The sequence below is a fragment of the Poecilia reticulata genome, chromosome 6 (genome assembly GCF_904066995.2).
Source record: "Poecilia reticulata chromosome 6, P_reticulata-male-v2, whole genome shotgun sequence".
In the NCBI taxonomy this organism is placed as follows: Eukaryota; Metazoa; Chordata; class Actinopteri; order Cyprinodontiformes; family Poeciliidae; genus Poecilia; species Poecilia reticulata.
This window is the reverse complement of record NC_088835.1, coordinates 13,458,818-13,480,080: the sequence shown is the minus strand read 5'-3', so window position 1 is coordinate 13,480,080 and position 21,263 is coordinate 13,458,818. Positions and strand designations below refer to the sequence as shown.

At 42.8% G+C, this 21,263-nt stretch overlaps 1 protein-coding gene across 3 annotated transcripts in view; it reads right to left on the bottom strand.

Moving 5' to 3' along the window:
• The window catches only part of LOC103466266 (polypeptide N-acetylgalactosaminyltransferase 18-like), a 161,125-nt gene that overhangs the window by 55,711 nt on the left and 84,151 nt on the right, over window positions 1-21,263 (bottom strand). For all 3 annotated transcript variants that reach the window (XM_008411739.3, XM_008411740.3, XM_081607973.1), the window contains exons 2-4: window positions 15,749-15,956; window positions 15,511-15,677; window positions 5,196-5,382 (exon numbers count right to left, since the gene is read on the bottom strand). In XM_008411739.3, coding sequence (XP_008409961.1) covers window positions 5,196-5,382; window positions 15,511-15,677; window positions 15,749-15,956 — 562 coding nt within the window. The remainder of the gene's footprint in view (window positions 1-5,195; window positions 5,383-15,510; window positions 15,678-15,748; window positions 15,957-21,263) is intronic.

The window sequence follows — 21,263 nt, the reverse complement described above, 5'->3', positions numbered from 1 at the left end:
TGTTATGTCACCTTATGACTCTCTTGCGGCACGTCTTTATGAGCTACATGCTGACATGATCGTTTTATGGACTCTACAGCCTTGAATGCTGTGCTTGAGTTAGCAAGGACTTTGTGCAAGTTTGCTAAACTTTCTTTTTTTTTACATTAAAATGTGACTAAAGGTTTACTGGTGCCGTATTTATTGGTGAATGGAGAGGGCATCTTAGTTGTAGAGAGGCAGCGACAAGTTCAGTGCAATAACTTACAGGTGGTGCTGCCAGTATGGTGTGGGTGTGGAAGGGTTTTAGCACGGCCAGTCCTGCTTTAAATTCTCAAAGACCAAGTCAAACTGGTGAATAAGAGTACAGCATGGTACATTGGCAGCACTTCCCTCCGTGCTGGTCAGGACCATGTCAATTCATCACCATGAAAAAAAACAAAACAACTCACGACGGATATACTCAAAACTTTCTGCAACTCTGTGATTATGCTCCAAATCAAGAAATACATATTTCGCTTTCTGAAATGGATGACAAAATTTTTTTTTAACTTTTTCAAGATGTCCTATTTTTATTTCCTGCTCCATGTATTTACAATCAATTTTCACACTAATATTATCTGGAGATCATCTCAAGAGCTGATTCATGGAGATCCTAAACCTGCTGTGGGATCCTGACCCAATTTGAAGGACCCACTGAAAACAAGCACCACAATTACTTTGAATTTTATTTTATTTTTTTAAAGAAAGTGTCCAGTCATTATGATTATGTTTAGAACGTTTTGGTAACTAAATCCAAGCTATGCAGATTAATCAAACTTCCTTCTTTTCAATGATTTGCTTCCAACCCCACATATTCACCCCACCTCATCATATCTCATTGTGCAATCATCCTGTTTTGCATGAGGAAAATTTGTTAAGATGACAGGAGAGTCGCAGATAAAAGCATCCAAGATAAAGAGAGGATTAGCATGATAACAGCTAGACAATCACTCTGACACAAAACACCCTGTAATTACTTGTGTTTGACTCAGAACAGGCAACATTGCAGATAATTACAATGAGGGGGAAAAAAGACAATTAGCAGATCCGGCAATCAGTTCTTGGAGGCTAATTATACAGCAATTTCTCAATTTCCACAAAAAGTGGTAATTCTGAGTAAATACGAAATCTGTGAGGGAGTGGGCGTGCTTCAGAGCATGGAGAATGAAGGATTAAGAGGAAGTTGTTAGCGAAGGAAGAAAAATGAAAGTAGGAAGAACTCGAGGGGCAGGGCTCACTGTTTCTTCGTTCCTCGGTGTGTGTTCGGCTGTGTTTGTTTGACTGTGTTTGTTTGACTGCTAATAACGCTGGCACGGACGCAGCTCCAACTTATCCGCAGACAATCGAAACCAAACCAATAAATATTTCAGCACAATTTAAAAAAAAAAAAAGACGAAGAAATATTACAAGTGTTATAATCAAGCTGTGCTCTTTTGCGTCTCTGCCAAGAAGGATTTCATTAGTCATAGACCAGTACACCCACAGTAGCGCCATGTAGGAGGTTCGTGTGGGATGTGTGTGTATGAAGAGGTGCGCATGCAGAGGGAGAGAGAGAGTAAGGGATAAAGGGCTTGTGTGGGTGTTAGAGTAGAAGGGTTAGGAACCTTGTAAGTGTCTCTTTTTCTAATCTGGAACACAGCAGCCAACAAATGCTCTTTTGGATCGAGCCCAGAGACTGTAACGCAGTGCGAGCGAGAACGCCCGCTCTGCTTGCACAAGTGTGCTTGGGAGCAAACTGTGTGCATGCTTGTTACTCTGATTCGAGCGTGAGAGTGTGATATTTTTTGGGCTGTCAAACTGATTAACGGGGACAAAGCCCTGTTGTTGTAGCAGAGCGTTTTCAAGGGGGGGACCCCGAGGTGAAGATGGTGCCGGAGTAAAAAGAAACTGACATGAAATCTGTGCGGAAAGAGAAAATGGCACTTAAAATGTTAGAGAGCCTGAGCGACCTCATCACCGTGACAGATGAAACATAACAGGCAACGCTAATAGGGGCAGTAATTAACTACTGCTTTGTAATTCAGTCCTTAATGGATTCATTAGGAAATATTCCTGCTTTGTGTCACCGTCCTTGTCTCGGTATGGCTGGCTGGTGTTATTCTACCATCTTCTCAGGGATGGTTAAGAAAAAGAAGAATTTCTTGTGAACTTTATGTTGAGTGAGAAGGCAAACTACCATAATTTAAATGTCCATCAGATATACATGCAGAAACCATTTGTAACATTTAAAGACTTGCTACACAAATGACCTTCTACGCAGCTTGAGATGACCTTGAGACGTCCATATTTGGTGGACGTACAGCAGACAGACTTTTTTTTCCTTGTAAAACTCACTTTGTTGAAAATATGTACAGATGAGCTCTCGGCCAGGATGGGTTGACGTATGCAAGTCACAATGTAGAATTTTTTTTTTCTTTTTTTTAATAATGAATAAATACAATTCAGAAATGTCTGGTGTGTATTTGTATTCACCTGGAAGTTCCAGCAAATGTGTAATAACTCTCTCCCAATATCAACTAAAAATAGTTTTCTCCAACGATTGCTGGTAGGTTTCTACCCGTTTTCTCAATCAATTCTGATGAGTTCCACTTTGAAGAAAAGCAACAAAATGCTGCCACTACCATGAGCCACAAAGGGGAAGGTGGGTTTCAGCTCGATTTCTCTGCAACACTGAGTGCTTCTATGTAGTGAAACTGAAAATGTAACTTCTGATGATCTTCCAACAATGGCTCACTCCTTCCATGAAGGCCAAACTTGTAGAGTTTGTGACCTTTAGTTTTTCTGTCTGCAGACTTTCAGACCTGAGGTGTGGAGCTCTGCAGCTCTTCCAGAGTAACCAAGGGCCTCTTGGCAGCTTCTCTAATGGTTTGATAAGTTTGCAGTTTTGCCAATCTCCTTCACTTTTTGGATGATAAATTAAAATTGCTCTGCTTACTAATGTTCTCTACCAAACCCTGTAGGTTCTTCATACTACTACTATATTTCCACCCAGTTCAAATTACACATGAACTCTATTTACTGGAATAAGTGACTTATGGACTGAATTGGCTGCACTGGATTTTATGTAAGGGCATCAGAATCCACTGAATAACATTTTTAGATTTTTCTTTTGTGAAAACCTAAAAAAGCATGCATCATTATTCATTTATGATACTTTCCGCGGGTATATGGCTTTAAAATTAAATATGCAATGACGTTTGCGACAAAAAATGTCAATAACTTCAAATATATACTTTTATCAAGAATTTATATTGTGAGGATTGTCTGCTGTCATGACAACCAGTTTTACACAGTCAACTCTGTGACCTAAAATGCTAAAAAATACCTAATGAATGGCCTCTGCAGCTGAGAGCTGCCTTGAGTGGTGAGTTTACAGAAAAGGAGGTTCCGCCTACACGGCTTTCTGATAGTAGTCTTGCAGTGAGATAAATCCAAAAAGGTTTTTCATGAATGAGCTTATCAACACGTTGCTGCTCCTTTCCTTCACTGCAGCAGTCATAGGCAAACCGAGTGGGAGAGATGATGCTGCTTTGATCAATCTGCAATCTTTCCTAAGGAACCACTTCATCGTTTCCAGTTTTCCCACTGCCTCAGCACATATAATGGGTCTAAATTATTACTGATATAAATTTGTTATAAAAGTATTACTGATTGCACTTTAAAAATTAGGTAACTTTATGTTATTAAAGGTAAAGTTTAAACAGTAATGATTTGTTGGTTAATGTCAAGTTGTCATAACAAAGACATTTTGAATAATGTCAACTTTGTATTAAAAGTATCATGATTTACCGAATGACGCTTTATGACAACAGTCATAAATATTCATGAAGGCTTATTCATGTTCATGACGGGTATTTATGTCATGTTTATGAATGTGTCTGACAGTCTTATTCACCCCCCTTCAAATAAAGTGTTACCAAATTTTATGTAATAGACCGAGTACAGCATAATTTTGAAGTGGAAGGAAAATGTCAAATGGCGTTTAAAATATATTTTTTTAAAATCTGAAAAGTGTGGAATGCATTTGTTTGCAGTCCTGTTTAACTTCATGACCCTTAATAAAAGTACAACTAGTTTTCTTTAGAAATTACCTAGCTTGTAAAAAAATGTCCACCTGTGTGCAGTTTAGTTTTATGGTTCATAGGCAAAAACACTGTAGCAGAAAATTTACTCTGCACCTCCCTCTGAACTCACCACGCCCATAGTGACACATGGTGGTGTCACCATCATGCTGAGGGAATGCTTTTCTTCAGCAGATATGTTAAAGGAGAGGAAGTTGAGGGGAAGATAGATGGAGTTAAAAACGGTAAATTCTGGGAGAAAACCTGTTAGAGGCTACAAACCCCCCCCCCCCCCAAAAAAAAAACCTAGATTAGGGAGATATTCTTCAAGGTGTGTCAATGTCACATTTTTATTCTGTAAAATGGAGGTGCGAATGCTTTTGCAAGCACACACTAAGTGTCAAAAAAACAACTCATTTATTGTTATAGTTGATCAAATAATACACTTTTAACTTCTGGGGCTCTAATGATTTTGGTGTACGTCTCCATGGCAAAAGTAACGCGAGATGCCTTCTTGTGAATTTTAGATTTAGTTGAAACAATAAAAACCTTTAGAATAAGCATAGAGTTCAAGCTCAAGTTGAAGTTTTTTTTTTTTTTTATACCCGTTTTCACATCCCTGAACATGAAAACATAATTTGGAGAGGGCATCATTCATGTGTGTATTATGCTATATAACTTAACAGCAGCTATGTTGTGTAAATTCGACTTATATTCACAATGGAAAGATTTGTGAACGTATTCATAAGAACATTACATGAGACATGCATCGTGTATTGCCTTTTGTTTCCTGTAGGATAAATCGGCCCACTTCCATAAATCACACACTAATCTCCCACTATTTCCTTGAAATATATGTTCTGTTTCTTCTCTGCTACTTTTGGTTTTATCCATCTTTTCCTGTTGTGTGTTTGGTGCAACCCTTTGAGCAGAAGAGCCATTGACGTGGAGGGTGAAAAAAAAATCTGGGTTCATGTCAGTCATTCATAGGACTGTCCTGATCCGGGCGGACAGTTACAAATACTAACCTCTAATTGATTCAACTCGTTCAAATAGAACGGCTGAGCCAAATAAAGGTGATTTATTTCTCTCTCCGTAAAATTCTCTCCTCACCATCCAGTGTTGAACTCTACGTGTGCGTCGAATAGAGCAACCACGGGAGCAGTGGCCGCCCTCCATCCACTGACTCTGGACCGGATCAGTCCTTCCTGCTTGGCGTGGCGGACCACTTTGATGAACCCCGGTCCATGCTGAGCGTTTGTCTCATCCACAAAGCTCTGCAGGTGCTCCTTCAGCTCCACTGACAAGAAAGAAACGCAGAAACACACTTTGACGTTAGGCTGAAGTTACTGAACCTTGTTCAAACACCGATCTGATCAGTTTTATTGACTCGCATAAATCCAAAACATAAAGTTGGCTAAAATATCTTAAAACGCAACATTTCAGACCCCGGTCTACAGAAATTAAAGAACAGACGACAGACAATGTCACCGACATCGTTATTGGGGTCTTTTTTCATAGATGATTTCCTAATGCACAGTCACTGGAAAACACAGGCACGCACACACTGGCCACAGAATATTTTCATTTCCTTGTTATGATTCTTCAGCGTAATCGTGCCTACAGGCTACTGTTGCTGTCATATTCTCTTTATTCATTAATGCCATCAGCCTGGAAGCTCTAGAATGTGCTTGCTTTTAACGAGCAGCCGTGTGTTTCTGACCTGGAAGTAACATAGATCCATTGCAAGAGATTGGAGTATCACAGGAATCACTTCATTGTGTGCGTATGCGACACACTCCGACGTATATTATTTAGATTAACTTAAGTGTAACGCACTCTATTTTTAAACTCCGAGTTGCCATCGCCAAAGGTACAGAAAAATACATCATCGCTGATGGATTTTGGATAAATATGCTTGGATACAGCACTCTATAAACAACCAGCTTCTTTAGTGGAGACCTTTTGCAGGTTATTGACGATTAGAACAGACATCAGTCATTGATGTTCAGTCAATGACTGAACATCCCTTTTACCATAATGGCCAAGAATGAGAGACTATTTGCAGGTTTTGGAGTTGAGAGCCATTTAGCTGATTAATGATTGGTACTTTGCATTTCCAATAATTTTTTCACAACATTCTGATTTCTGAAACCCTTTTCTATCATCTGTGAGCTGCAATCATCAAATACAAAAAAAAAATGCTTGAAATGTTTCACACTGTAAAATGATACATTGTAGAGTGAAATCAATACACAATATATTGATTTCACTTTACAAATTAAGTGAAAAAATATTGAACCTATTCATAGTATTTTAACTGAGAGGTACCAGTAGACTTAAGTGGATAAATTTCAGGGCTTTTTCCTGACCAAATTTACTTTATCCAAATCAAAATGTTTCTAGCATTTTGATTTGGAAAAATGACAGAAACATTTCTAGCATCTTCTAGTATTGCAGCTTTTGTAGATCTTTATATTTTTGGTAAACAACTTAACAACTTTAGTGTCGCAGTAACAGCAACACCAGCATTTAAACCACTCATCTTAAGGTGAAAATATATGAACTGGGATTGGCTATGCTCTGAACACTTGACTCCCCCATGACAATTGATCCCTTATTTTTCATAGACCCAGGCTTGTTGACCGCTGCTGGTAAAACACTGACAGCTCAAAGCTTCTTAACACTCACACGCACACGCACACACACGCACACACACACGCACAAAAAAAAAACAAGCCATCTTTTTCAAACAGGTTTGTGATTTCAAAAGTGTTTTTTAATGTCCTAGATAATTTACTACTTACTTGGCAGTGCACAGCAAGTGCTCTTGCATTTCAACCAGCCTTAGCTAATTTGTCTTAATTACACCATGTAGATCAATAAGCAGAATTTATTATTTAAGCTCTTACTTTTCTTCACCTGTCTTGATTGTTACTTACCGTCATGCAATTGAAAGTGGCTGCAAAGCAAGAGGATTAAGTCACATTTCTTAGAGAATTATAAATACATGTAATGAATTAGTAGAGAACAATTTGAGGAAATTGAATAATGTTTTTATCCCACTAGTTGCTGCAGTAATCAGCATTCAGCTACGTGCAGCTACCATAACTAAACTGTGATATATTATATTACAGAAGAACAGAGGGGCAGTGGGAGACCCATAAAATCTGCAGGCGATGTAGCAGAGACAGATTTCTCATAATAGTAATTATAGATTTGGCAGCTATGAAATACAATATGCTCCGCAGAACGTGGAACAATTAATAACACTGGCCCAGAAACAGAACGTCACAACCAGGCTTTGACTGCAACTGTCTTAGCAAGTTTTTTTTTTTTATGTGTTCACACATTACTGGTTGTCATGTTGGGGTAGTTTACGAACCCACATGCGAGAACACAACCAGACAGGCAGTAAGGTTACAATGATTTATTGAAAGGTAAGGAGGTGAGTTCTGGAACTGCGGACCGGGTCGTCTGACTGTCAACAGGGGAGCACAGGGTTAGACAGAGAGCTGTGATGAATTGATGATAGCGACTGAGGAGGGCTTACTTGGGTGGAGGATGAAGCAGACGTAGTGGAGCGAGAACGGTGAGTAATCCTGGAACGGTCAGGTGACTTCACCTGAGGCGACAGCCTGGAGCTAGGTCTGTCGGAGGTTGTTCTCCGGGTGGGTTCGGGCGCGGGTCTCCTGACCCGTGGCGTCCCGAAGGGGAATCCACCGGAGACGGATCGACAACAGGGAGAAGTACGCACACACACTCGGGGTTGGCGACAACCGGTAACACCGGCTTCGTCGAGGGAGGACACAGACGGGAGGATCTCACGAGGGTGGCGTCTAAGCCGGTAATACCGGTAGCGTCGAGGGAGGACACAGAGGGAGATGATCCACGGAGGGAAAGGCACACTCACTCAGAAGCCAGCACTGATGGAACGAACCAGAGCAACGAGGAGGCGGCGGGGGAATCTGACGAGGAAACAACAGAGGTTAGATATAAGCAAAACTCAGAGGGCCTAGTTCTGGAACGTAGTGTACCAATGTGAGCAAACACTCAGGCGGTGAGATGAAGTGGAGCCACTGCTTATATCCACCGTCAACGCCTCCTCAACAAGCTGCAGGTGTGTGTACGGGTTGACCCAGGCGGCTTCTCAGGGGTGGAGAGGTGGTGCCCTCTGGTGGACACCAGGCGTAATGCCGGTTCCAACCAGGATGGAAGACAAACAAAAGACTAACAAACAAAAAACATAACTGGGGAAACACGGATCCTGACAGTACCCCCCCCTCAACGGACGCCACCTGGCGGCCGATCAGAGGACGAGGGCTGAGAGTCCCAAAAATCTCTTATGAGGGTGCGGTCGACAATGAAGGAACCGGGAACCCAGGACCGTTCCTCGGGACCGTAACCCTCCCAGTCCACCAGATATTGGTAGCCGCGCCCACGTCGCCGGGAGGCGAGGAGCCGGCGGACAGAGAAGATCGGTTGACCATCAGTGTCAAGGGTGGGTGGAGGGGCTCGGCCGGAGGGCAGAGCTCACTGGAGACGGAAGGTTTGATTTGGGACACGTGGAAGGTAGGGTGGACACGAAGGGAAGGGGGAAGGCGGAGCCGCACCGCCGAGGGTCCCACCAGCGCCAGGATCTCGAACGGGCCAATAAACCTGGGGGACAGTTTTCGGGACATGGACTTGAGAGGTATGTCATGAGTGGACAACCATACCTTTTGTCCGACGGAGTATGTCGGGGCAGGGGTCCGTCGTCGGTCAGCTCTCTTTTTATTGATGGCAGATGTATTATTGAGGGCGGCAATGGCGTCCTTCCAGATCTTGTGTGTCTTGCGAATGTGGTGTTGGACGGAGGTGACCGAGGTGTTATCTTCGTCGGAGGGAAGGAGCGGTGGTTGGTAGCCCAGAACTATCTCAAAGGGTGAGAGACCTGTGGCGGAGGAAATGTGGCTGTTGTGTGCGTACTCTACCCAATGAAGGAGTTGGGCCCAGTCATCGGGGTTGGAGGAGGTGAGGCATCGCAGGGTGGTTTCCAGTTCCTGGTTCATCCGCTCAGTTTGTCCATTAGTCTGGGGATGATACCCGGAACTGAGGGCCACTTTAGCCCCCAACGCGGAGCAGAACTGACGCCAGACCTGGGAAACAAACTGGGGTCCACGGTCGGACAGAATCTCCTGCGGAATTCCATGGAGCTTGAATACATGCTTGAACAGCAGCTTAGCGGTCTGAGCGGCGGTGGGTAGTTTCCTGAGTGGTATGAGGTGACAAGCCTTGGAGAAACGGTCAATTATGGTGAAGATGGTGGTCATACCTTTGGAGCTGGGGAGTCCAGTAACGAAGTCCACTGCGATGTGGGACCATGGGCGTTTGGGTATTGGTAGTGGCTGTAAAAGACCTGCGGGGGGTTGGTTAGAAGATTTGTTTCGTGCGCAGATGGCGCAGGCAGACACGTATTCTTTAACGTCTTTGTGAATGGACTCCCACCAGAATCTGCGGTTTATCAGCCCTATAGTGCGGCTGATACCGGGATGGGCCGAAAACTTGGAGGCATGAATCCAATGAAGAAACTGAGAGCGGACTGCGGGAGGAACAAACAATTTTCCAGGCGGCAGGACTCAGGAGGAGGTTCAGTACCTTGCGCCTGGCGGATTATGTCCTCTATCTCCCAGGTGACCACGCCTATGGTGCAGCTGGGGGAAGGATAGGGACGGGAACATCCTCCGAGTCGTCATCGGAGTAGACTCGGGATAGAGCATCCGGCTTGGCGTTCTTGGACCCTGGGCGATAGGAGATAGAGAGGTTGAAACGTGAGAAAAATAGAGACCAGCGCGACTGGCGCGGATTTGACCTCTTGGCCGTCTGGAGGTAGGAAAGATTTTTGTGGTCGGTCCAAATGATTACGGGTGTTCCGCTCCCTCAAGCCAGTGACGCCACTCCTCTAATGCCAGCTTGATGGCGAGCAGCTCTCTATCTCCCACATTATAGTTCTTTTCAGCGGGGGAGAGCCTGCGGGAAAAGAAGGCACAAGGGTGCAATTTATGATCCTGGCTGGTGGTTTGAGATAGGACTGCCCCCACCCCAGTGTCAGATGCGTCAACCTCGACCACAAACTGCTTACTGGGGTCAGGCTGGATAAGAACAGGCGCTCTAGCGAACCGAGATTTTAGCTCTACAAAAGCTGCCTCGGCTTGTGGGGTCCAGGAAAAGACCCTTTTAGTGGAGGTGAGAGCCGTCAGGGGGGAGGCGGTCTGGCTGTAGTTGCGGATGAATCTTCTGTAAAAGTTAGCGAAGCCCAGGAAACGTTGGAGCTGTTTACGGGTTTCAGGCTGGGGCCAGTCCAGGACTGCCTTCACCTTATCCTCCGCTGCCCTTACTTGACCGCTCTCTAGGACATATCCTAAGAAGGTGACTGACGGGAGGTGGAACTCGCATTTCTCAGCTTTAACATAAAGTCTGTTTTCTAATAGCCTTTGTAGCACCAGGCGGACATGTTTCTGGTGCTCAACGAGGGTCTGAGAATAAATCAGTATATCATCTAGATATACGAAAACAAAAACGTTAATGAAGTCACGAAGAACATCATTGACCAGGGCTTGGAAAAAGGATGGCGCGTTGGATAACCCAAAGGGCATGACCAAGTACTCGTAGTGGCCCATAGGAGTCTTAAAAGCGGTTTTCCATTCGTCGCCTTCTCTAATCCTGAGCAGGTGATAGGCATTTCTGAGGTCTAACTTAGAAAATATGGTAGCCCCCTGGACGGGCTCGAATGCTGAGGAGAGAAGTGGCAGCGGGTACTTATTCTTAACGGTGATTTGGTTGAGTCCTCTGTAATCAATGCATGGTCTTAGGGAACCGTCCTTCTTCCCCACGAAGAAGAAGCCGGCCCCCAGCGGGGAGGAAGAAGCGCGTATGATGCCTGCGGCCAGGGACTGGTTGATATAATCCTCCATGGTTTGACGCTCGGCCCTGGAGATGTTGTAAAGCCTGCTGTTCGGTAGAGGAGCCCCGGGCAGGAGGTCGATGGCGCAGTCGTAAGGTCTATGGGGCGGTAAGGAAAGAGCTTTGTCTTTACTAAAGACCATCATTAAATCATGGTACTCACTGGGTACGCCGGAGACATCTGGGGGAGTCCTGTCATCAGGGGTAGGACTCAAGCCCTGTACTGGCACGGCGGAACGGAGACAAGTGGAGTGGCACTTGGTGGACCAAGAGGCAACCCTGCTTTCCACCCAATCGATGTGGGGGTTGTGAGTAAACAACCAATTGAAACCCAAAACTATGGGTGAGCTGCATGTGGGGAAAACATAGAACATTATCTCTTCAGTATGATTACCAGATATGAGGAGACGGAGAGGTTTGGTCCGGTGGGTGACTTGGGGTAGGTTTTTCCCGTCCAAGGATGACACTCGTAGAGGTGCAGGTAACTGTTCCACCTCGACGGAGAACTGGCGCACTATATCCGTGCTAATCAAGTTCTGCTCACACCCAGAGTCGATGAGGGCCGATAAGGGCAGAGAATCATGGTGAGAAAAAAGGGTGACTGGAATAATGAGGCGGGGTCTGGTCAAAGTTGGTTCCGGCAGTTTCCCCGCGTTTACCGCCGGACCTGTGAGTTTAAACGGAGAGGACAGTTAGCAATCATGTGGTTAGGTTCCCCGCAGTAAATGCAAAGCTTCGAGCGTATCCTTCTCTGGCGCTCCTCGGGTGTGAGTCGGGTGTTTCCCAGTTGCATGGGTTCTGGCTCATGAGCGGGAGGAGAAGGAGGTAGCAACTGCTGGGGGTTTGAGCGGCTTCCGGCTCTGGAGACTCGGGGGGGTGAAACCTGTCGGCCTCGTTCCCGGACCCTGGCACGGATACGATTATCTAACCTTATGGCTAGGTTAATGAAATCGTTCAATGACTGGGGTTCATCTAGCGTGGCTAGCTCGTCCTTTATTTGCTCATTTAAACCGTGGAAGAAGGCACTTTTAAGTGCGGTGGCGTTCCAGCCTGAAGCGGCCGCTCTGATTCGAAAATCTATGGCGAAGTCTGAGACGCTTCTCCTACCTTGTTTAAAGCCATGTAGTTCTCTAGAGGCGGCCGTTCGTTCGGTTTCCTGGCAGAAAACCTGCCAGAAACTCAGGGTAGGTACATCCATAGTTTGCTGCCTCGGAAAATCGGGCTTCAGCCCACTCTAGGGCTCGGCCAGAAAACAGGGACAAAAGGAATGAAATCTTGGAGCTGTCGTGAGGAAAACTTTGTGGCGAATGGTTAAACACAATCGTACATTGTAGAATGAATCCCCGAACCTTGTTTATATCACCAGAAAATCTTTCGGGAGTAGCTGGGCGGACATCTGAAAACCCGGAGTGGGTAGGTGGATCGGGAGTTGCTGGAGGGACCGACGAGGACGTGGAGTGGTGATCTGAAACCTGTTGGGTTGAATTCTGTAGGGAAGTGGAAAGTTCAGTTAATCGTGGGTTAGTTTCGGCTTGGTGGTTTCCCAGCTCTCTCAGAGCTGCGTCGTGGGACTGAATTAATGCATGTTGATCTGATAACGCCCGTCTGATAGCGTCCGCGGAGGTCGTGAGTTGGCCTGAGTGTTCTGTCATGATGGGGTAGTTTACGAACCCACATGCGAGAACACAACCAGACAGGCAGTAAGGTTACAATGATTTTATTGAAAGGTAAGGAGGTGAGTTCTGGAACTGCGGACCGGGTCGTCTGACTGTCAACAGGGGAGCACAGGGTTAGACAGAGAGCTGTGATGAATTGATGATAGCGACTGAGGAGGGCTTACTTGGATGGAGGATGAAGCAGACGTAGTGGAGCGAGAACGGTAAGTAATCCTGGAACGGTCAGGTGACTTCACCTGAGGTGACAGCCTGGAGCTAGGTCTGTCGGAGGTTGTTCTCCGGGTGGGTTCGGGCGCGGGTCTCCTGACCCGTGGCGTCCCGAAGGGGAATCCACCGGAGACGGATCGACAACAGGGAGAAGTACGCACACACACTCGGGGTTGGCGACAACCGGTAACACCGGCTTCGTCGAGGGAGGACACAGACGGGAGGATCTCACGAGGGGTGGCGTCTAAGCCGGTAATACCGGTAGCGTCGAGGGAGGACACAGAGGGAGATGATCCACGGAGGGAAAGGCACACTCACTCAGAAGCCAGCACTGATGGAACGAACCAGAGCAACGAGGAGGCGGCGGGGGAATCTGACGAGGAAACAACAGAGGTTAGATATAAGCAAAACTCAGAGGGCCTAGTTCTGGAACGTAGTGTACCAATGTGAGCAAACACTCAGGCGGTGAGATGAAGTGGAGCCACTGCTTATATCCACCGTCAACGCCTCCTCAACAAGCTGCAGGTGTGTGTACGGGTTGACCCAGGCGGCTTCTCAGGGGTGGAGAGGTGGTGCCCTCTGGTGGACACCAGGCGTAATGCCGGTTCCAACCAGGATGGAAGACAAACAAAAGACTAACAAACAAAAAACATAACTGGGGAAACACGGATCCTGACACTGGTGAAGCTAATGCCCACTCATGTCCTAATTTAGCACATGGCCTAAAGCAGAAAATACAATAATTACTAAATGAAATACAAAACTTTGTTGCAGTAGCTTACCTGAAGGAGCCAGCACTTAATTGGACTCAAGGTCTGGATCGCTGCCTTTTAATGTGACAATAAAGTCTTTAATTTCTTTGGGGGGATTTAATCAGCTTCTGTTTGATTATGCATTGGCAGTAATGCCAAGTGGTACACTGCAAGTTCGTCTGTGGATTACAAGAAAGTTTTTTTTTTTTCAGCCATTCATATTTTATTTTTGCCAATATTATTTCATTTTTCAGCCATCCAGAGGTGGACTTGCTTTAGTGCTATGGATCACTGTTCTACTGTACAACCTAAGTGCCTAAGGGGTGTCTAAAGTGTGCCACAGAGGCAATTTGTCGCCCTTGTACAGATTTTGTGCTTCTCCCGGCTGCAATTTAAAAATGACACTAATTTGGCACTTCAGCACAGGTGGTTAATTTAGAGGAAGAATTTTATTTTCAATTAGGGCAAATTTTTTGGAGGAATGCTAAAACTGCGGTAAAATGGAAAATGTTAGGAACAAAGTAGTCATCTTTTACCATAGCCTATTTAAATTCATAGTAAACAAGATCACGTCTAGCCAGTGACTTTTACTTAAAAACAGGCTTTGATGCACCCGAATCTGCTTTTAATTAATTCGTTAACCTTCACTAAATACAGAAAGCATATTCAGAGAAACAGTGTCTCAAACTCTGTTTTTACTACTAAGAACAGACTTTATTCTATTTCTATTTTTTTAAATAAGGAAGGGATGAATTAACTTTACAGTTAATTTTACACACCGCTTACTTTTAGTACACTGTAAAAATAAGCGAACAATTTAAAAATGGAGGTCATTAATTGTCTCTCTTCTCCACCAAATTGAAATTTTTCTAAATGTCCAGGTATGGACGGGCTCAGACTATGTTTGATTCCTCTGCATCATAAAACCTACGTCTGACAAACAAATTAGGGAGTTAAGATGATTTTTGTTGCCTCCACAGAGATAAACGCTTTGAGAAAATTGGTTGGCCTGTACTTTCTGTGAGGTAATGAAGTGAACAAATTGCAGTATTGTAAAAGTTAGAATCCACTCTTGTTCTTTTAGTAGCTGTAAAAATGTTTTGACACAGTACTTGGTTTTAATTGCAAAGTAGCTGCTTTCTTACTAAGGTCCCACTTCCACACTTCGACACAGATGACTGGTTGAATGTGTGGGCAGTCGGGATAGTGGGCAACGAACCAAAACATTGTGAGGCGCGATGGCTATCCACATGCAGCTCCAATTATTTATGTGAATACCAATTAAATTGGAATTACAGTATAATGAGAAAATAATGATCAATTGAAGAGGGGAAATGAATCTTTTTCCAAGTCAGAGTAGTCCAAACTCATGTTCCTTTACAAATAGTTCCACGTTTCTATCCTTCTAAAATCAGGATGAGGGAGACACTCTGTGTCATTATTTGCTATTCCTGCCAGTTACTCATGGGAAATCTGGGGCTACACAGTTATAACGGTACAAGAGGGAAGAATAACTCATCCTCCACCATCCTCAACTACAAGTACACGGGCTGGGTGTAAAGTAGTGCAATAAATCTATATGTCAGCAAAGAAATATTGGCAAAGCTGTAAAGTGTTTTTTGCAAACTCACACAAAATGTGGTTTTAGGACAAAGAAAATCATTCCAAACAGAGTTATCCAAATACAAGACATCTTCTTATGTGAAGCATAATGGGCCTCCAGGCAGACTGGATATACAAATGAATCCGACATTCTGTCTTTGAACCAAAAAAAAAAAAAATCAATGTTATTGATGAAATGGGGCATATCAAAAAGAAGATCAAGAAAAAAAAAAGGTTTAGGATTCTTACAGCTGTTACTGTTGTCGTCCACGAGTATGATCTCTTTAAGGAGGTAGGACGGTGTTCTCTGGATGACCGTGTGAACGGAGCGTAATAAAACCGACAGCGCCTCGTTGACAAAGATGAAGATTACGCTGAGCTGGGGAAGGTCAGACGAATAAGACATGTTTCTGCATCTGAGGAGAAAGAAAACAGAGATTCAGACGCTTCTCTGTCTGAGTAATGGCACAGTTTAAGGTGGACTGACCCGTCCGGTCGTAAATCTGGGATGGGCCTGGTAAGGGAGATACGGTCGCTCAGGTAGCCGTTGTAGCCGAAGTAGCGGAACTTTTTGAGCGCGACGCGTCGGCTCTCTGGGCCCAGGTCACGACCCCAGTGGTTGAACAGCGAGGAGGCGGGGTCTGCAGCAGAGTCCGAGGAAGACGCTGCTTCTTCACCGTCCTTCAGGGGGGTTTCTGCGGAAACACACATGAGGGAAAAAGTCAAGACATTTTTGAACAACATATTTGCCCATACAAGCTGCTGCCTTTTTCCAGCTTTGCAAGACAGCGTTAAGAATTGACTGGAAAAAATAAATGTCTTTCAGCTCTATTAGGGACGCCTCCATGGGAGAATGCTATTCCGACTAATCGTTAAGTATGCTCTGTGGTTTTCATGAAAAACCTGCTTACTTAGAGCTTGAGGGATAATGTAAGCAACATGAGGGAAAAGGTGGAAACCCAAATGCAATTTGAGGTGACAGGGAATATCATTGTCATAACAAACTACGCTGGCAGGTCCATTTGTGCAGGAAAAACTCTAACATGACCAGTGTAATACCTCTTTTTTTTAATGAGCACTACAAGCCTGATTTTCATTGCCATGTGTGAAGCAGTAAGCTGTTTACTTTACACGATTAAGAACAATAATAAAAAACACAAACGACGCCTAAATCCTCCATGAAAGCGGCTAATTTCAAATCACAACAAAGCTTACTAGGTAGTTTATAATATTATACATGCTTTGGTTAAAAATAACAGCATGAAAAGAGAACAGCAGCCTGGAGATATTCTAGCACATTACTTGCTAGCAAACATGGGTATTGACAGAAAAAAAAAAACTGGTTAGAATTTGAATGTTGTGGTTTGTTGTGTTTGGAAAAAGGTGATAATCTGAGAGTGAATATTCATGAACTATAGGACATGGGGGAAACTCTTACACAGGAGCACTGATGCAGACACAGGAAATGTGTTGAAAAAGTGACTTTGGATAAAAACCACAAACCTATTTTATTTCAGTGGAAACCACATTATCCCCTCTTGAAAATTAAAGGACAAATCCATCCTTTAATTTTATTCAGTGGGGAACTCACATTAAAAGCGTAGCTTCTTTTTTGTTGTTGTTTTTACGAAATCACAAGATCGTTGCATCTTTTAACGGCACCCTTAAGAATTAATGTAATATAAAATGAAACTGAAGAGCTTTTCTCATTTACACTTCTTAAGTTCTTAATGATTTGTTCAGGAACTTTTTAGTTATCCAAAACTTTCTGCTTCCCCGGGTAATGGATATCTCTTTTCACCATAGCAAAGAAACAAGTATATGTCGGACAAGTGAAGCAGATGTGTGAGGATCTGTGACGGCCTTTATGTCATAGAGAGAAGAATGGCATGGACTTCCAGCACCTTTAAAATTGAAAATCTGTTGGATCTTTTCAGAAAACTGACAGTGGGTTTATTACTATCGGATAAAAGATCAAATTATACAGCCAAAATCAATGCAGAAATTGTTCACTAGACACAAAATCAACGACCTCTCTCCCCAGAACTACATCATATTGAACACTTGTGGTTAGAGGGAACATGAAGAGTCCAGGAGTTTTATCCTATCCTATTTTAATTAAACCAACACTGACTCATAAGCAGTTCAGGATTATACTTATATGGATATTTGCATGGATCTGTTGAGTGTACCGACAGTAAAAAGGGGCAGCATAAAAACCTCACACACACACTTCATGAGTGATAAAATTGTTATTGGAAATCTACTTCACTTTTAATTTGCAATTGCAAAAATAATGATAATGTTCAATGCAGAATTGGCTTCCGATACATTTCTTTAGCACAGCACATAATATTTCACTGCCGCTGCATCACAGAGGAATGAGACTCAACAAGAGTCTCATTCCTCTGATGTTACGTGTCAGGATGAAAGCTTTGAATGTGTACAGTGTAACGTTAACATGAATGCTACTTGAAAATTAAATTAAGTGATGTACCTCTGCGTCGTTCACAAGACCCCAGCAGTTTGGAGTGACAGCCGTGCTTGTTTTTTTGTGTTTTTCTGCATTTAATTAGCAAGAGTATAATTTTAAACTCATGGCAACTCAAATCTTGTGTTGCATGCAACAGTGCACAACTAACACTGGAACCTAAACGATGTGTGTCTCTCCAATTCTGCAAACAAGACGTGTATACGTGCACATTGCTCCCATTAGCGGGATTTGACGGCCATGTTTGCACCTGCAGGTACTCACCTCGGTCTGATTTGTAAAATAAAAGCGAATGTAAAACAAATGCTTAGCATTTAAGAAGTCAGCAGCAATCAGATGGTGATATGACTTAAAATTATATTCAGCAATGTCAGCAACTATGATTGAAAATCTGATACCATGCTGTGCATGTGGACCTAAATTGAAACCGACCAGATTAATGAACAACATGCTGGCAAACTACCTAGAGCATTAAACAGTAACAACAACATAGAAAGATACATTTAAGTAAATGAAATAAATAAAACCTAAAGAGTTTCAATTTAATTTGTGTGTGATATTAAGGTTCAGACTCAAATCAGACCTCAGACCTTTTTTTGTGTGTAGTTTTTCTGCCCTCAGCACATAACTGCAAAATGCCTTTTCCCTTTCTAAGCTCAATGGCTTTTTTATTAGTTTGAAGAGCAGTACTTCCACCTCTGCCAATGACGTGCTTAATGCTCTCGTGTGTGAAATGCTACCTCCCTCGAAGGCCCCTCACTGTCTCATAATCAGAATCCTAAAAGCTCTGCAAATGGCTCGTTCTCCATTTTTCTGAATAGCAAATCACTAAAAGTTTTAAGGACTTCTAAGCTGCTCTATTTTGTCCTGCATTTTCACTTGATATCAGCCATTTATATTTAATGAAGCTTTTAGTTGATGCATTGTGCTTTTGAGCAAAAAAAAAAAAAAACCTATGTGGCACTCTGCCCTCATGTGTCCAACAAACTTCATTATTATTTTATGTGAACCGAGAGTAAGTTCCTCACATATCTGGAGGGCACATTGTAGAAGTCAAAAGGAATCAAGGGGGGAAGTGTTGAAGTCGTATGCGCGCATTGCACAGCACCTTCTGGAGAGTTTGAAGAAATAGGTGTTCAGACTAAAGGAAAGTGAAAATCTCTACTCATCAAATGAGAATAATGTATTTTGCAGATACTGGACGTAAACATGTCTATTGTTTTTTACAAAATCATTTTGCATTGTAATGTTTCTGGTGTAAAATGTGCAAACCAAATACATTGTAAGTTTTGCTTCTACAGACGTTTTGCAATGCATGTAAAATGCTTGTAAAGACTGCAGTAGTAATGTCTACATGCAACACATTCAAACAGGACTTGGTGTAAATAGGTCCATAATTATCCAGCTCCCTGAAAAGTCAATTAGAGTTTATTAATAGTGATATTGATATTTAGCTTTGTCTAGTCTGCTTCCATCACTTTCTAGTTCATCAGACACTTTATCAACTATAGAAAATGTATAATTAAATTCAATGACTAATATGTACAATAAATAAAACTCTTAATAGATAATATTTGTTACAGTAGTGTAAAGACATGTCGTTTTTTACATTTTCCTAATGACTACTTTATATAGCTTTGTTGCAACAAATAAATGTTACGTTTAAATTTGCTTTGCACCCCAGCCAATATGGCGGTCTAGAAATGCATTGTGTGTAGCGGGTTATATCAGCGTAATTTGACCGATATTGAGGAAAAAAAAAAAACCTAAGGTCAAAGCAGCAGAAGATTCTCTGAAAGGAAAAAAACCCAAAACAGAATTAAGAAAATCATCTGAGGATGAATTTTCCAAACAGAGTCTGAGGATCATAAATCTGTATTTTAGACATATTAACTTAAATTAATGCAGGGAGTCTATAAATCAGCAATTTCTGATCAGAACCCAACTATTTTTAAGAACTGGGAATATGTTAATATTGGGTTGCCACTCACTTGCAATAATTTTTTTTCTCCAACAGCACCTATAACAGATCACTTAGAAACTGCAAGTTTCAGTTGAGAAGGTGGTTTAGACTGCTTTAGTTGTTTTAATGTTGTACAAGCAAAGTTTTTTGAAATCTAAATAAAGGGTCGGTATCATTCAGACCTTAGAAGCTGTGGTTAATATGTCTGACATATAATTTATCTCAAACAGAACTAAAATGCACGCTGATCATTTTCATTTTGTCTCTCAAGTTAACACCAAACAGCATTATTTACTACTGCGTATGTTCATCATCTACCAAAAATACAGAGCAGATATAAGTACACACTTTTTAAGATGCACTTAAGCCACAAGAAACTCAAATTATGTCCCAGGGGAAAAAAAAGAAAAACACAAACATTTATCTTCTTTTTCTTGGTCTTCATCTCAGTTTTGTATGATTCAACATTAAGAACCGCAGATCAGCGAGCTCATGCGTTTGCATCAGCATTCATGAGGTGCTTTGCATTGTATAATAAATGTGGGTGTGAAGAGTGTTAGATGAGGCTGATTCATGAGTGCACATTTCCAGTGGCACAGTGATTTACAAAAGAAACACTGCCTGCAGATATGTGCATGCTCAGTGTTATAAATCTGATTTTCCCCATCCAGTGTATGTTGGTTTGGGTTTTTGTGCCTGTGTACACTCTTGATATTTTTCTGAGCTGTGCTTTATAAATAAGCAACCTCCTCTGGTTCTTTACAGGTGCCTTGATATTTTATTTGAATATATATTTAAATAGAAAAAAAATATATAATGTACTTTTTGTAGATGAAAAATACCTTGCTCATGGTCGACTCTGACAGCAGTCTGGACTGCATTGTGGCAGCAAACAGTGCAACCGTGGACTGTTGGTCTTGGGTGGGAAATGCGCTCCACATCAATGTCTACTCAGCAGTATTTACATCCAAACACACACAGCACACACAGAGCGTGCAAATAAAAGACCGAGATGGAAAACTTGGAAAATAAATCTTAATAATTCGGCAAAGCCAGCTTTCCCTCATTGGCAAAAAGGACTGGAAAATATAGCCAAGCATAATAAACAAGACATCAGTGCCATTTGAATAATTAAAAACAGAGGCACGAGAACAAACAAACAAGTCAAATAAAACCAAAATGGTAATGACTGAATCAAAGGCGGAGGATCGAGGAGAGCAGCAAAATAAAAGTGCCGACAGGTTGCCGAGGGAGTGACGAAGAGGAGGAGTGGCAGGCCGAGAGACGAAGAAAACAGGAGAATAAAGCGGTTGTGACAGAAGGTATTCATCTCCAGGCATCTGTAAACCAGGCGACTCGGAGCTCCGTCACATCAGCTTGCAGAGACGCCCTCTTTTATAAGCTCAGGCACCAAGACAGCTCCCTGTCCAAACGAACGCACACACACACACACACACACACACACACACGCACACACACACACACACACACACACACACACACACACACACACACACGCACACACACACACATATCCCTCCTGTAGAT